This window comes from Trichosurus vulpecula, chromosome 8, assembly GCF_011100635.1.
Source record: "Trichosurus vulpecula isolate mTriVul1 chromosome 8, mTriVul1.pri, whole genome shotgun sequence".
NCBI classification, from domain to species: Eukaryota; Metazoa; Chordata; class Mammalia; order Diprotodontia; family Phalangeridae; genus Trichosurus; species Trichosurus vulpecula.
Genome location: NC_050580.1, coordinates 238,051,875 through 238,069,118, shown reverse-complemented (window position 1 = coordinate 238,069,118; position 17,244 = coordinate 238,051,875). Strand labels below are relative to the sequence as shown.

General features: G+C 38.8%; 1 protein-coding gene across 2 annotated transcripts; it reads left to right on the top strand.

The window, feature by feature from the left end:
• Positions 1–1,057: 1,057 nt before the first annotated feature.
• On the top strand, positions 1,058–16,977 carry DIO2 (iodothyronine deiodinase 2). 2 transcript variants are annotated; one of them, XM_036735473.1, is made up of 2 exons: positions 1,058–1,909; positions 11,195–16,977. In XM_036735473.1, the coding sequence occupies exons 1-2, from the start codon at positions 1,688–1,690 to the stop codon at positions 11,789–11,791; spliced, it is 819 nt and encodes a 272-aa protein (XP_036591368.1). In that variant the 5' UTR covers positions 1,058–1,687; the 3' UTR covers positions 11,792–16,977. The 2 variants fall into 2 exon arrangements, with proteins under 2 accessions (XP_036591368.1, XP_036591369.1); XM_036735474.1 differs by having other exon boundaries at positions 11,195–11,779.
• The last annotated feature ends 267 nt before the right edge of the window (positions 16,978–17,244 follow it).

Here is a 17,244-nt window from a genome sequence, read left to right as displayed (position 1 = left end):
AGAAGGAACACTATGAAAAGGGTGGGGTGATAGAGCTGGGCCAAAGGGCTGCTTCTGACTTACCTAGCCAGGAGACTGAATAGGAAATTCTGACTGTAAAACCTGTTGATATGATTGGTACCTCAGACCAACAGTAACTCTGCACCTAGAATTTTCAAGACTTAATTTGAAAAAAAAATTAAAGAAGGAAGTAAGATTTCCTAAGGGGATAAAACATAACACCTAAAAGAGGTAGTAAAAATGCAGATCTTTAAAAATTCCTTATTTTTAAAAAAATGAATTCAGATGTCCTTGTGGCATTGAAATGCCAATTCAGTTTTTCAATGGAAAGTTTGACTTGTATCTGCATGTAGGCAAAACATGGTTAAAAGTAGTTGTCTGTCCCCTTCTGGAAGAATTCTTCCTCGCCCCCCCTTTTTGCTCTGGGGCTTCACCATTGAAGCCCAAAGGGAAATTTTTGTTTGTTTTGCACATATAATCTAAGGTTGCCAGATATTCTATAGATTTAAAAAACTTTTTTCTCCCACCTTTAATTTTCTATCAATGTCAGGAAAATTATATGAATGATTATTTTTAAAAATCCTAGGTAATAAACTGGATGAATGAGAAGGGTAATTTGGATTGTTAGTAGTTCTCTAGAAAACTTCTGAGCATTTAGAAGAAAAGAAGAAAGGAAAAAAAGAAATCCTATCATTGGACCTCCTCTCCCCTTTTTTGGGGAGTTTGTTGCTGTGTCCCTCTGCAAGTCACATTCAAATACTTTCCCCTAAATTTGAAAGCATTTCCTGAAAGCAGTCAAAGGTATTGAACATTTTTTCTCGTCTCTCTCTCTTTAAATAACAAAGCAAAATTCCACCCTCTCTTCTCCCCCACTTCTCAAAAAAAAAAAAAGTTTTCGAGTTTTGCTTCTCTATTCATTGCAGTCCTGGCCAAAGTAAAGCTCTCTTTCTCAATGACGTCAAGATCTTTACCAAGATTAGGCTTTCATTTCCCTATTGCAGCAATTAGCCAGGGAATGTATAAAAGGCTTCAGGGAAACAAACTGGGCTCTAGAGAGAAGCACTTTGCACCACAGACAGATAGCGAGGGAGGAAAAGGCAGAGTGAGGGAGAGAAAAAAATAGAAGGACACACTCGGAAAGGGAGTGAGGGAGAGAAAGAAAGAGAAACAGAAAGTTGTGTACAAAGAAAACAGCCCCCTTATATTCTAAGCACTATTTTAAAAACAAACAAACCAACCTGTAAGTTAAGAAAAGAAACGGGATAACCTGAATAATTAAGACAATGAAAAAGCCGAAATTAATTTAGGAATGTGTACTTCAATTTTATAGTGGCTGGGAACTGAAAGTGCAGCAGTGTCTTTAACGGACTCAAAGAGGCTACTGGATCAGGGACTTTTTTTTTTTCAACATCTTAAGTTCTGGGGGGGAAAGGAGCAGTTTAGAGTTGAATGAGTTGATGGGCATGCTCTAACTGCTGGATTTGAGAAGCTCACTTGATTTTGCCATCTCTGATCATTTGAAAGAGATGGCAGTTTAGGTTTATTTGCAATCTTAGTTTCTTTTCTTTTCTTCTCCCCCTCTTTTACTACCATCTCCTCCCCCGAACCCCTCCTCCCCTTTCTCTTAAATGAGGGTGCAAAAGGGAAACCAGAGAATTCAAGCGAAGTGACTAAGGAGGCGGAGAAGATGGGTCTACTGAGCATAGACTTGTTGATTACACTGCAAATCCTGCCAGTTTTTTTCTCCAACTGCCTTTTCCTGGCTCTCTATGACTCGGTCATCCTCCTGAAGCACGTGGTGCTGCTGCTGAGCCGGTCCAAGTCCACTCGTGGAGAGTGGCGGCGCATGCTGACCTCAGAAGGGCTACGCTGTGTCTGGAAAAGCTTTCTCCTGGATGCTTACAAACAGGTAAGTCGGGACCAGCTATGCTTCTTTTCCCTTGGTCGGAAGCACTGGGATAGACCTTTTGGACCTGTTTGGGGGTGGCTATGTGCATTGTGGTCTTCACTTTGGGTACATGGCGGGGAGAAGAAGGGAGTGCGCTAGCTCATTCTCTGACATACCTCTCCATTTAACTTGGATGGGACTGCTCAGTAGAAAGGAATCGGTTCTACCTGTTAACTAGTTTAACCAGCTAGGAACCATACGATGTGGTTTATGTTGGCTGGTTTTGGTTTTGGGCTGTGGATAGAGGTAGATGAGCAGCAGCATTAAAAGTAGATGAAATCTTGGTATTTTGGAGGGTGGAAGACAGAAAAAGTAAGAACTTTGAGAATATCAGGTGGGAACATCTTCAAAGTAGTCGTTTGTTAAGGCTAGCGGGTTTTGGCTTAATGGCAGACCTGTTTAGGTTAGCAGTGCGAAGTTAAGTTAAACAGACCCATTTGCAGATGCATGCATCTATTGAGCCAGATTAGGGCCCTTTGAAGAGTGAGACGTGTAACCCCCTTGTTGTGTGTTTTGATTTACAACAAAGAGGTCAGAATTGGCTGACAGAAAATTTAATTTTCCCTTTTGAGGTTGTTCAGAAGCTTAAAAAGTAATGTCTTTTGTGAAGTAAATAAGATTTAATAATCCCTTATGATTCAAACTTTTTTCCCTCTGAACATGCATCCCTTATAGAGAGAAAATAGTAAACTAGGTCCTCTTTCACTTACCTGCTGAGATTGAATTCAAGGAGGGTTTTTTTTTCTGGGCTCCTGGAGATACTTGCTTCAAATGTTGGAAAACCAGCTCTTGTGCTGATTTTAGGTGTCAGCAGAATCCTTGAACTCAGAACTTGGCAGTCAATAAAGAACCTTGTGGTTCTTTTTCCTTCTCTTTTATCCATTTGCCCATCTGACTTCTGAAGGCCCTTTAGGCTTAAGAGAGAAGAACTGCTTTTGCAAGGTTGGTTGTCAGAAAGCAAGATCCTGGTTCCCCGAAACAGTGTTATGGAACCCCACTGCTCTAGAGACTGGAGCAGGGGGCATGGGAGCAACATGGAAGCTGAGTATGTAGTCAGGGAGATAAGTTGTTCCTCAGGCAGTGCCTTAGAATGTGGAGATAGGAAACAAAAGAAAGATGAAGGCAATATTGTGTCAAGACATCCCCTGAGGTTTCTTGTGCTACAGAGAAGGAGGTGGAGAAAATAACTTCCAGTCACAAAGCACTTATTCTGGTTACACGTGAAACCATGTGTGGCTTTCAGGAAAAGAATTTGCTGTTAAATTGGGAAAGTCCATGCAACAGCAGCATGCCAGAGGAACTGGAAAGACTTAAGCCCAAGTATGAACTTAGACTCTGGGAGAAGGAGCTCTTTTTGATGGTAAAGAGTTACTCACTTCAAAATTTATGAAAATGCAAATGAGTGAATCATTTCAACTTCACTGAATTCAGAAGGATCATATCTCTCTTTCTCACTGTATTTTAGAGTGGGCAGAAATATTGGGGGCGGGGGTGCTAGCAGTTTGGCTTCAGTAGTTAAAACTTTTTTTTGGAAAAGCAATTGACATTTGGCTAAGATTAAAAAAAAAAAAAAGAAAACACACCTGCTTGTAGAATTTGTTTTCTTTGCACGTCATTTCCAAAGTAAAAAAATCATCATGACTTGAAGCTTGTAAGGGGGTTATTGCCCCCCAGCAGCAACTAGTGGCAAGCATTTAGAACTTTGAAATCCTAAATTTAAAAAGAAAAAATGCCCCCTCTTTAAGTTTTCCACTGTGTTGCAACATTTTGTTATTTATATTCCTGGAATTGGGAAAGATGAGTAATTTGTTTCCTCCTTTGCATATGGTTTGTGTGTTCTCTCTAGTGCCTCTTTGTTTATGTCTTTTGATTGTCTTCTGAGGATGCTTGCTGATGATGCTAACTACAGTTTTTGCCCTTCATGCTTTACATAAAACCTACCACATGAAGAGGCAAAGCAAAGTGATTGCCAATGGGACATTTAATGAACGCAAACAGTAAAACAAAATGTTGGGTAAGACTGGTCTGGTAAACACTGGCTTTCTCAGAATGTGTCAGGCATGTTTGCAGTGGTGGTGGAGGGTAGGGTGTTCAGAGGTTCTGGAATGGATAGAGTTAACCTCCCTCACCTGCTGTCATCATCTTTTTGGTGTAGTCATTTCTAGGGGTACTTGCAGAGGTTCTGCTTGAGATGGCATCCTTGTATTTCGTAACAATGACTTGCATTTTTTTCTGGGATACAACCTTGAAAAGTTGACCCTACATGCACCCAGAGGAAACCTTTTCAGATGATGAGGTGCAGATGTGTGACAGATAAGTCATTTTTCAGCTCTGTCCATGTTATTGAGTGGCAGCTGCCTGAGAAGATGTTTAGATGCTCGGAATACAGATATGTGAATTATAGCCTTTGTTTGCTTTTTCCCACAATGGAGGGATACTGTCACCTCTTATTGGACAAATTGAATCAGATTCAGAGTAAACTTAGGCAAGATGACTGTAAAGATACTTTGGTTCAGGAAGGACATCCATAATACATAATCTTGATTAAAAAGAAGGTATATATATATATATATGTGTGTGTGTGTGTGTGTGTGTACATATATATGTATATATGTATGTATGATTTTATAACATTTCAATATGAATAAAGAATTTAAAAAATTAAACTTCTTCACCAGTGCATGAACCTAACTTGAACAATGTCTCCTTGTGCTGAGGCACAGAGATGCAACCAGTCCCAAGCTAACCAGTTTAGCCACCTTGTCCCCACCTAAATGAAGTGCAAAAGTCAACAAACAACATGGATGCTGACACACAAATTAGCTTTTGCACTATTAGTGCTGAAATGTCACAGAAAATATATTTATTTCAACATATAATTTTGGTTTTAAAAATGTCCTCTTGACACTGCTTCTTCACTCACCCCAGGCCTTCCGACTAGTTTCTGCAATATTCTAAAAAATGGTTTGCTTGTGGAAGAAACAGTCCCATAAGGATATAAAGAGCTCTTCAACCAGCGTTTGTTTATAAATTGGACAAAACACTAGGAAGTGATAGAGGCTTAGAGCTTGCATTTTGAAGTATTAATTAGAAAAAGAAATAATTGAACAGCAGTGAGGCTGAGAAGGATCACTATACTGGATACTTGTTATTCGACCCTGTTAAAGATTTCAGCTTATCTGAATTTAAATGGTTAAATCACACAGCATAATAATTATTTGGCCACATTTGTAAGGGCATTGATGTAGCCTGGTGATTTTGCCAAAGAATTCCAAACTTCCTAATGGATAATAAAGCCATTTTCAGTGCCTTGGATCACAAGAGGTATATGTGAGATTCTGCCCCCCTAGCCCCTCCCTTTTTATTTCTTTGCTTTTTATCATAAGATTAGGTGACATTTTGTCCATGAAGCTTTTCCCAGGCTGTGGAAAAGAGAGAACAAGGTTAGTAGTATATGCTCTATTTCCAGCTTGTAGTTTATGAATAGGTCTTTCTTTTCTTTTTTTTCCCCTCTCTCTTCATTTTGCAGTCCACATGCTAAAGCAGCACTAATTTTTTCCCCCCTGAACTAAACACATATCTCTAGAAGGCAATCCCATCATTAAGGGAATAAGAGCTAAATATATATTCAGCAGATATATCCTCATATGTGTACTTATGGCTATACGAGTACCCGGTTTGAAGGCATTACATATTCCTAAAATTCAAGTAGTTTCCCACAATTCATCTTTATTCTTTTGTTGGTGTTACTGATGGTGTTGTTTTTTTAAAAATCAAAATAATGCAGATGAGATAGAAGTTGGTGATGGCAATATTGGATTCTGCATACACGCTAATCTGAGCCTCTTCAAATAAAGAGACCCTTTGGGAACATTGGAACTTCAAGACCAATTAGTGGAAATGATGCTTCTTGTGTTTGGGCATTAAATACTGGGCAGGGTTCGTTTATGGAGTGGCCAATGTTGGCATGGAATGAGGCACCGACCTAATTACTCTTCCGCAAGAGTAAAAAATGCCTTTTGAATGCCTCATTGGCAAATATGTCTCATTAAGGACAAAAAAAAAAACAAATACAAACCCTCTAAGAAGGAGAAATGAAGATGATAGGTAACTTGTGGCCAGGAGACTTTCTGTGCCACTGTGGGAAATTAAAGTAAATTTAGGAAGTACCAGGGGATGACTTGTTTTTGTCGACTGCTTTCTTCCAGACTTTTAAATTATATTAAAGGACTGATTTATCTTGTTTTTTAGCTCATGTCACTTTGGTCTTATCAAAGAAAAATCTGCCCCAGGGGGAAAACAAATACATCTCCCATCACTGGAACTAATGAATCCAATCATAAGATTATAGACTTAGAGCTGGAAGGGATCTTAAAGCTCACGGAGTTCAACTTCGTTCATTTTACAGATGATGAAACTGAGGCACACAGAGATTGAAAGATGTGCACCCAGGTTTTCCTGACTCTTAAGTCTGGAGTCTTCTGCACTGTACAATGTTTCCTCTCTTTCAGTTTTGTGGTAGTATAATAATAGGACTTCCACAGCTGAGTATGGAGAGAAAAAAACCCCTCCATTCATGGCATGTGTCATGGAAGAAACCAAATTGTCTCCATCACAAAACCCTGGAGGCTTGTCCTATGGTGTTTTCTGAATACCTGGCCATCAGTTTGGGCTTCCTCAGGGAGCAGTAGTTTCCTTCTCCCTGAAGATTCTCAAACAAAGATTGGATGACCACAGACAGATTCTAATAGGGATTCTTGTGGTGTTAGGCACTGTATTTATTGTCTCAGAGACAAAAATAAACACACTTTCTGCCCCTAAGGAACTCCCCTTCTGGATGGCTGAAGTTTTGTAATTATGTGAATGAAAATGACCTACTAATATACCAAAATCACCAGCAACTCTCTAAGACCATAAGACACAGAGAATGCTGACCTGCCCTGGTAGAGGGGGTTTCCTAAACCAGTGAAAGCACAGGTCTATCCTCTTTAAGATTGTGTTTGAAGAGCCTTTTAGATGTTAATATCAAAGGGATATGAGATTTTTTTTTCCCCTACTGGACTGGATCATTTTCCTTCTCCTGGTTTCTAAATGTTTAAGATATTTGCTCTGGAGACTAAATTTTATTTATGGTGTATATGTTTTTCTCCTCCTCCCTTTTTTTTCCCTAAAATGTTGTCTCCATGGGGCAGCATGCTTTGCTTTCTCTGATAATATCATTATAATGATGGTGATATAGTTCACATTTATTCAATGCTTTTCACTTGTTATTTGGTTTTCACATCATATCTGGGCTTCTGCTTTTAGTAAACTAGACGATACTCATGATCAAAACTCAATAATTACCAGAATATAATCTCAGTTCAGACTAGGGTTGCCTTGTCATTTTACATATTAATACTTAATGTGTTAGAAACTTAATTTGAAGGCTATGAGGCCCAGAGGTGTGAATTGCCTAAGGTCACACATCTAGTGAGTAGCAGAGAAAGAATTGGAACCCATGGCTTGTGATTCCAAATCCAGCACCCTTTCCATCACTGCCCGCTGACGTGGCTACCAAACGGAGTAAAGCTAATTGGCCCACAAAGGTATCAAATGCCTGACTTTGGCCTCATTAGCACTATGCTCCAACCAGCTGAGCTATCCTGGCAGAGAGGCAGATTGTTTATAGCAAGATTCTCCAAGGGAGGGTTTGAGAGGTTCCCATTTCTCACTTGGTCACTAGCTGGCTAGGTGACCTCAGAAAGTGTGTTTGTCTGCCCATTACAATTAGGTAATTATGCTAACCCAAGGGCAAGTGTCATGATTAGAAAGAGATTTCTTTTCACTGACCATCTATTGTTATTAGGAAATGCAGTATTAATCTTGTGCAACTGGACAAGAAATTTAAATGATGCATTGTTTTTCTTGTCACTCCTTATTTTCATTCTTTTAATTATACCGGGCAACTAGCATGCCTTCCACATTTAGAAATAATTCTGCCTCTGAGTTCTGCTTCGCCGTGGAAATGATCCCTAGCTAAACTGTCATTGAGAGTGAAACAGGACTGATTGTACATTTGAATACCTTGTGACTAATGAAGTGTTCTTCAGGTATGCTTAAGTTACAGTCATAGAGTCAGAGGTCCCTCTTAAAAAGACCACACAACTTGTCCATGGGCTTCAGAAGTTACTTAAAACCGAACAGTTGCTGAGATTTCCCACCCCCCTCATGGCTAACTCTGGAGTCCAGGAAAAGGTTTGTTCTTTTATTCATGTCACTCTAGAGACAAATGGGGTTGAGTCTGTTCTGATGCAATAAACCTTCAGATTTCATACCCACGAAAGAACCACGTGGGGAGACACACATATTGTCTAAAAGCCTTAAAATATGAGCTCCTTGAAGGTGGGGGTTATGATTTATCTTTCTCTGTATCCCCAGCATTTAGCATAATCCTAGGACTGCAGCCTGAAGTTTCCTGAACTACTTATTAGCACCTGCCTCAAAGTATAGTTTTGTGGATCAAATGAGAATGTTTGTAAGCTATGCTGAATGCAGAAGGCACTTAATAAATGCTTCTTTCCTTCTCAGCGTTTGACTAAAATTGAATTAGAACATAGGGGATAATGGGAAGGACTCTTTAGGTTTCCAGTGTTCCTCTTTAACCAGGTTATACATATATAGGTGTGTGAAACAAGAACACTAGACATACAAATCATTGAAATCTCTTCTAAATTTAATTGAAAATTTGTTCTCATCCATCTACCCTTGGCATCTGACTTCTCTAACTTCACTAAATCATTCTTCAATACCTCATTATGGTGTCAGGGTGACACAGGCTTTCAAAGGTCCCGCCAACACAGCGTAAGCCTGACTTGGAGGATGGGTCCAGCTGCAGACTGTCAATGAAGGAACGACTTAGGTCAGTTCACAGTAGGTTTGTCAAAGAAAAGGTAGGACACCAAGTGATGAAAGACCACCTTCTCTAGCCTATGAATAGGGAAGTTGTGGTCTTCCTTCACTGGAGTACCCCATCAGTAAAGTCACGGTAACTTGATTTCTCGAGTACCAAAATTACCTAGTCCAAAGTAGCTTATTAAATTACGGATCTCCAGATCACCTTACAAAGGAACCACTTTAACTAGAAAAGTTAAAATACATGATTTCGTCATTTAATTTAATTAGGTGAATTTACTTTTTTACTTAGGTACTTAACAGGGGGAAAAACAATCTAAGTTTCTAATTATGTAAAACAGAGATAATAGTATCTGCTATGAATCTGCCTGTCTCTCTTCCAAAGGAGAATATTACTTAGTTCTGCCCTTTATGCAGTAAAAGTGAGTTATGCATTGAAATTTGCCAAAAAGATCCTTGAACAGCATACATAGAGGATTTTATACCAGTTTAGATTCTAGAGTTTTTTTTTAACTCCCCTTCAAGTGACTTCACTTAACACCAGCATTACCTTGCTAGCATAAATGAAGCCACATTCAAGTGAGACCCATTATAAGTGTTTTGTAGTATGAAGGGCACTATATAAAAATCAATTGTACTGTGGTAACTTGTCCCTGATGTTATTGGCTTTGATTAAACCATTCCAGGGAAAGATCCAATTTTACTTATCCAAAGCTGAAGTAATTGCCTCTTTTATATTCTCCTCATTTTATTATCAACCTCCATATCCAAGTGCCCACAAAATTCCTTTCAAATTTTTAAAGCATTGTGACTAAGTGTCTTTGTTGAATGGGTTTTCTTGCTCTCCTTTAAAGAGCTCACTTCCATATCCTTTGTGCAAGCCAGAGAGTAACTTCTAGTAAGTAATTGAGAAGTTACCTAAAATTCTGTGGTTAGAAGAGAAGGAAATGGAGGTAAGAAAGGGGATGAAGCTACTAAAAATAAGAATGGGATGAAAAAAAAAAACATTGGGAACTTTATACCCAAGGACTGGCTTTCTCTGGTATTACAGAAATGGTATAAATCTCTTTTTTTTCCCCTACTCACCTGCTAGACAGGGTTTTGTTACTCATTTTAGAGATATCCATTAGTGTTGTGGGCAGTTCTTGTGCAGTTGTTATAGTTAGTAGAGTTTAGCTTGGAATTATTTATAAGACATCCTCTAGAGTCACTCAAGTGTTTGTGTCAGATAGTAAAAGAAAATGAGGGGGGGAAAGGAAAGTGTTCAGATATTTTCAAATTTCTTTTGGAAATCTTAGTAAAACTCACCTGTAACCTCCTTTTAAGCCACTGGTATGTTGAAGCCTTAATGTAATCCAAAAATGTAAAGAGACATTACTGGAGAAAAAGCTGTGATTAAATCGTTGTCATCCCAGTCTTGTGTGACGAATAGCTCGGCCTCAGACAAAATAAAGTACATATTTGAAATGAAAGATTTGTTATTACTCTATTAATAAACAGTTATTAATAAATTATTTAAAACAAAAGTAATTCAGCATTTGCCCAAATCATTTTACAATTAGCTGGAGACAATGAGGCCAGGAAGGTAAGTCTGATTTTAGCTTAGAAACTCTGGGAACCTCAAAACAGAGCCAGTCAATTATGCTACTTCTTTTGTTAGTTAATACTGAATGAATCAATTTGGGCCCTAGGTCATTGCTAGGTGCCATGTTTTCTAGAACTTTGAACTGAGAATCCAAAATTGGACATTCTTTCCTAGATTCTCAGTTTGCCAGCTGGCATTCTGCTTGAACTTGGGCAATTCATTTTAACCTTTCTATGTCATGCTTTTGAAACAGAGCCAACAATTCAGTTATGTAACATGCATGAAGCATTAGCAGCTAAGGAAGTAATGGTTGTAAAGAATACCAGCCTCAGTGTAGCAGGCAGAAATTACTGGAGAGTGAATGAAGTTATTTATGATGCAGTTATAGAAGCATCAAAGTATTGAAAGTCCTTGGATTAAAAACAGCTTGGGTTCAAGTCCTCTCTCTGACATAAACTGGCTGTGGCACTTCAAGGCAAATCACTCAGTCTCTAAGTGCCCCAGGCAACTTTCTAAGACTTTGAGTTGCGGAACAATAGCTGATGTGCATTGATTTAAGGAGGGTTGTTCCCCCCCCCCCCACCCAGAGCTCCCTATAATGAAATGATTGGTTCAGTTTGCTGAAATCATTGTACCTTATTTTGAAGAAATGTAATGTAGTCTTTTTTTGAGCTGATTGTGTTTACTTAGACTTAATTTGGAGGATAAATTGGTAAGATATTTAATGGGGGTCCTCCCCATCCTTTTTTTTCTTTCTTTGATATCAGGTGAAACTGGGTGGAGATGCCCCCAATTCCAGTGTAGTCCACATTACCAGAGCTGAAGTTGGGAACGGTCAACAGAACAGTTCCAAGTGGAAGAGATTTGATGGGGGATATGGAGCTGAGTGCCATCTCCTGGATTTTGCCAATCCTGAGCGTCCACTGGTTGTCAACTTTGGTTCAGCCACTTGACCACCGTTCACAAACCAGCTACCGGCCTTTAGCAAGCTGGTGGAAGAGTTCTCAACAGTGGCTGACTTCTTGTTGGTCTACATTGATGAAGCTCATCCATCAGATGGTTGGGCGGTGCCTGGTAACTCCTCTGTGTCTTTCGAGGTGAAGAAACACCGGAACCAGGAAGACCGCTGTGCAGCAGCCCATCAGCTCCTGGAGCGTTTCTCCTTGCCGCCCCAGTGCCAGGTGGTGGCTGACTGCATGGATAACAATGCCAACATAGCCTATGGGGTATCCTTTGAGCGTTTGTGTGTTGTGCAGAGACAGAAAATTGCTTACTTAGGAGGCAAGGGCCCCTTTTTCTATAACCTTCAGGAAGTCCGACTTTGGCTAGAAAAGAACTTCAGCAAGAGATGAAATCCAGGATAGTTGGAGGAATTTGTGAGTTGCATAGTGCCCTATTAAAAATAACAAAAAAGGAAGGGGGGAGGAAGAGAAGGATGTGTGGATCCACAATTTCAACTGGATCTTGTTTATTCCCCCACTGCAGGACAGCAGTTTTAATAGGCATCTCAGAAGAATAAAACTATCCCTAACAAATCACCACTTCCCTACCAAACAATAATAACCACGATGGTAACAATAATAATACCTGCCTAACCAGTGACCCCTTGTTACTTTTTCACTTTTTGAAAAAGAGCCTAAGAACCTGTTTCAAAGTGTCTGCATCCTGCCTTGAGATGGAATTAAACAACTGGTGCTTGCTTTGGAGAAATTGGGGGAAGAAAAGTTCAACTCGCACTAGAGAAATGCCAGGCACGAAAGACTCTGTTAGAATAGGGATTATTATCTTAACTTTATCCACTATGAATAGAACACTTGGTAAATCCCTAAATATTTGTTTATCATGAGTCTGGGGTGGGGGGGAAGGAGAGGGTTGGTTTATAGGGTTGTTGTCCTGGTTTTTAGAGTGTTGGTATCATCTCTGGCTCTTTCTCTTAGTGTGTGCTGTTAAGATGCTGGCTGAAACATCCAAGAATTCTCAGGATATTTAGGGGTAGTTTCTGAGGACCTTCCCTTAGTTTGGAGGGTTAAGATTACTCTCTGGTCAAGAGGTGAAGTAGTTGTAGGAAGTACACTGGACTTGGAGTTTTATTTCCTGAGTTAAAATTCTGACTATCATTTAGCAATTGTGGGGTCTTAGATAAGTCATGTAAGATTCTTGGTCCTCAGTTTCCTTTCCGTAAACTGAATGTGTTGGATTAGATGATCTTTAAAGGCCCTTTAAACTGAAAAGCTCTGTAATTCCTTTGAAAATGACAAATAGGGAAAGAGAAGGCTCAAAGATCAGGAGAGTACAGAGTTTTACTTTGAAGTTGTAGAGTGGGCAACTAATTAGTTAGGAATAGAAACACATACCCACATATGATTAATTCTCCAGGTCAGAGAAAATAGTTCTGCTGAAACCCATCTGAGACCCCATGAGTGGGAAACAATTTATTTATCCTATAATGAGAGAGAGATATAGAAAGATGAAGGGTGGCTTTGCATTTTTTTATATAAAATAATTTATTTGTCTGTAGTTTGTGTATTTGGAGTGGGGGAATAAATGAACCATGATACCTCACTAAGCATGAACTAGTGCCATAGGTTACTCTGTGACTACAACAGTGCCAATTGTTGAAAGGTTACATAGCTCCACTCATTCCTTGGCATGGAATACTTGTTGGTCTCTGTAATAATGTTCTGTATGTTGAGCTGAAAACAGTTTACTCATATTTCATGAATCTTCTCAACTGCCTTGTGGGGAATGATTCTCTGGTTGCTCAACTACTCTGTTACCTTATTGTTCCTCAAAAGTAGGTGAACTAGCAAAAATGTCACAAATTCACAAATATGGTTTCCTCAGAAAAATGAGTGTCAAGTCATCAAGCATTTGTTGAGTGCCTTCAATGTGCCAGGCACTGTACTAAGTGCCAGAGAAGGTAAAAGACAGCTAGTTGGGGATGAGTCCCATCCAGATATATCAGAGACTTTTTACAGTGCAATCCACATGACAGTTATGGGCTTTGTTATAACAAAATTTCCACATTTACACAGAATTTAGAATTGGATCTGTCTTGGGCTGCTCCCTCCACCAAGGGCTAGTCCTTAGAAATACCCAAAACACTTTGTTATATATAGTGTAGTCTTCTGTACCACACTGTTATGTGCCACAGATGGATTTTTATAAAACTACGAGGTTATATAAAACATTAAGAGAACAATTAGTTTTCTTGGAGGTCAGACTTTAGAGAATATTTAAAGGCTAGGTAATAAAATATGAACAGATTTTTTTTGTAATTTTGAGAAATTCAGATTTCAGTATGTGTCAATATTTACAGACATAACTCTTAGTAATTAGAAATTTTAAAGAAGACCAACACAGGAACAACACTCAGCTCAGGTGACTGCATCTGGAAATAAGCAAGAATAGGAATGGATTGCAAAAGACAAACTCATCATCCCATTGAGGAAAGTCAGAAACTCAAATACTGAATTCGAATATCACAAAAATAAAGTTTCAAAATTGGAGAAAAGAAAATCAGTACTGAAGAACAGCTCAAACTTTTTCCCCCTACCAAGTTATCTAAACCAGCCAGCATTTTTTGGTGTTTTATACACATTTCCAGAATAGGTAAATAGAATTGCAGGGTTCTGGTTATTTAATGAACTAGTAGTAAATAATAAATTTTTTTTAAAAAACTAGTATCAAACATTTACAGATTCCTGAATTTTTCTCACTTGGACTTATTTTTTGCATTAAAAATCATTGGTTCATTTTCCAGTTTCTTTGTTTTTCAGAATGGGGTTAGGATTTATATGGTGCCCTTAAAGAGATCTTATAAAAATCAGTGGCACTGCATGAATGATGTTTTCCTTGGAAGTATCTTCTTGTTTTTTCCCCTATATACAGAACGGGTATAGTATGTCAGAGAAGGTGGGGGGAGGGAAAGTGAGATTTCCAAGAAGGTGACGCTCATTGTCCAGAGAGGAGTGGAAGAAAAAATACTTCTGTGTTCTAGTTCTGCTACAAGTATGTAAGGAAGTGTGGGATTATTATAGGTGAGTCCTGTTCAGAGGATGAATAACAGGGAAACAGCAATGGAAGTTAGTAAGTGAAAGTTAGGCCAAATATCAGGGGAAAAATTATTTTTAATGGGGAGGTACATCCACATAGAGCAGATTCCCCAAGGAAGAGCATGGAAACCCTGTCACTACACAAGGGTAAAGAAATGTAGCTACATATAACCCATTTCATACCTCTTAACAAGCATGACCCGAGAGGTTGCTTATGTCTATATTATTATTACCCATGTTTACAGAACATGCTTCTTGCCACAGTTTATTTTCAAACATCCTAAAAGTCCTCTGGGAGATGAAACATCATATTTTTGGTGCTAATCTTTCACATACATATGTATATATACATATACATGCAAATGTATATATATATATACACATACTGCCACAACTGTGATTTGGCATCCATCCTCTCATCTGATCAATTTCCTTTGACAGGCCATGTTTTTATGGGGCTCTCAGTTTAAATATGTTAACTGGATTAGCTTGTATATCATTGAAATAGTTTTCTAGCTACTTAAGACTTTGTTAGAGGCTATGGATTCATATTTTATTCAACGTTTCAAAGGTTTATGACTTGGAACTGTTCAAAACTTACTTTATTACCTAGAAGATTGACCAGAACTTTATCAAATGGGCATGAATAAAATGTCATCAAGTACTTGCAGACATAGTTAATAAAATATTAAAATAGCTCCTGACCTTACAAGAAGCAAACAGATTAGTAATGGTCATCCAGCTTTGCATATTTGAAGTGATAGTAATTTAACTTACATGGCTATCTGTGTGCTGTGTCTTCATATGCTCCTGATTTTGGGCACCACTGCTTTTTAAACTTTCTAATCATCTGATAAAGCAAACTGCTACTCTACCTAATCATTCCCAGCCCTGATTATGTAAAAAAGATCCTCATTCTGTCCCTTCCAGATATCTGCTCTCAGTCTGGTCCCATAGATGGAAGCAATGAAATAGACTTAGTGATTTTCTATTGCCTATAGGTGCCAGAAGGATGGTGTTAAAGATGATTTCCTTCCTCTTGGAAAAACTTCTAGGATTTGGTTAGGTCACTTCTGTACCTGTCTTCTATAGACCATGGATATGGAGACCAGTCCCAGTCATGGGATAATATGAAAGGATGAGGACCTTATCTCCTGTGAACCTAAGGAAGGATCTCAGAATTGAGTTCATTCAGAATTTCATGTTTATTTGTGAAGGCAGAGACTAAAAATAAGCTTTCTTCTACAGTTAAGGGACTGATGAAAAAGTCAAACATTTAGAGTTCCTTGGAATCTGGCTGTGTCATCTCTCTCAGTAGTAGTGGTTAGCAGTAAGAATCTTAAAAATTGAGAGTGAAAGACACAGCTGAAATAATTGTTTTTGGTTGTGCCTCACCTCCTGCCTTAAACTTAAGGAAAATCCAAGCTGTTTTACTCACGTTTCATAGTCCCAACTATTTCCATATGTATCTCCCACTCTGTGATGGGAGTTCCCTTAAAATTGCAGAAGAGCCCTTCAGGGGAAGGATTTTGGAGAAAGGAGAGGGGAGAGGAAAGAGTTGTATGATGAAGACCTTGGATCCTAGCTCAGTAAATGTAGGAGGAAAAAGTCTTTCTCAAATCACTCCTCAAAACAGCACTGCTAAGCCTAAATGGGGCAGACTGGGTTAAGAATCAGTCATTGTCAGACGGTCTCTGAGCAGACAGATGCTGTTCTGAAAAAAACATTGAGCTAATAGAAAATCATTTTTTACAAAGGTTGAAAAAAGTCTCTTCATGGAGTAGTGGTAACTCTGGGTGGCAGTACTAAGGGTTTGGGGAGTTTATTATTTAGTGATTAGATGTTGGAGTGTGTACACAGGTTTAATGGAGTCACTATTTGGCTCCACTAATCATAACAATAATTTTAAAAATGTGAACAAATAAAACACAAGCAAATCAATGAAAGAACCCCACAGAGAGAAGTTTTGCAAGTCTTGGGCTAGCTACATCACTGGATGACATTGTTTCAACGTGATTGGGGGTTGGGAGCATCATTGAAGACATACGCATTCAGTACTACATAACCAAAGCAATGAAAGGTATTGGGTAGGGAATATTGGCCAGTGTTGTTCAGTTGTGTGTCATTTAACCACAGTCCTCATAATCACTAGCCCAAGCCTTTGGGCATCTAAAGTGGGAGACCAAGCTGTGGAAGGGCTGCCAGTGTGCAAATGATGACCCCTAACAAAAGAGTCAGTCACTCCGTTAGAGGTTGGATGTGGTCACAGTGGCTTGCTGCTCCCTGCCTTGGAGTCTTCCTAGCAAGGAGATTAATTTGGTGTACGATATTATGAGGACTTGGTAAACATGGTGAGGACACAAGAGTATGTGTGTTCGTGCATGTTTGTATGTGTGTGTCTCTGCTTATCCATGGTGGAAACAATTGCTTTGCAGAATGTCAGCAAGAAATGTGTTACAATACTGGTGCTGAGTGGAATGTGTGCTTTAAAAAAATTCCTTGTATTTTAATAAAACCTAAAGAAAAAAAATATGTGAATCTTTTGTTATATTATTTTAAAATTACTACCTTGGTCTCTCTTCTTTCTGGATAGTGCTGACGGTTTGAAAAATAATCCAGAATTTGATGGTTTGTACCTTGATATTTATGGGCAAATTACTGGTGTCAAATTAGTTTAATCTTAAATTTTGTGTGAGAACCTTCAAGGAAAGCAAACCAGGAAAGCCTAAAATCCTTTCCTCAGATGTTTTTTCATGTTCCTG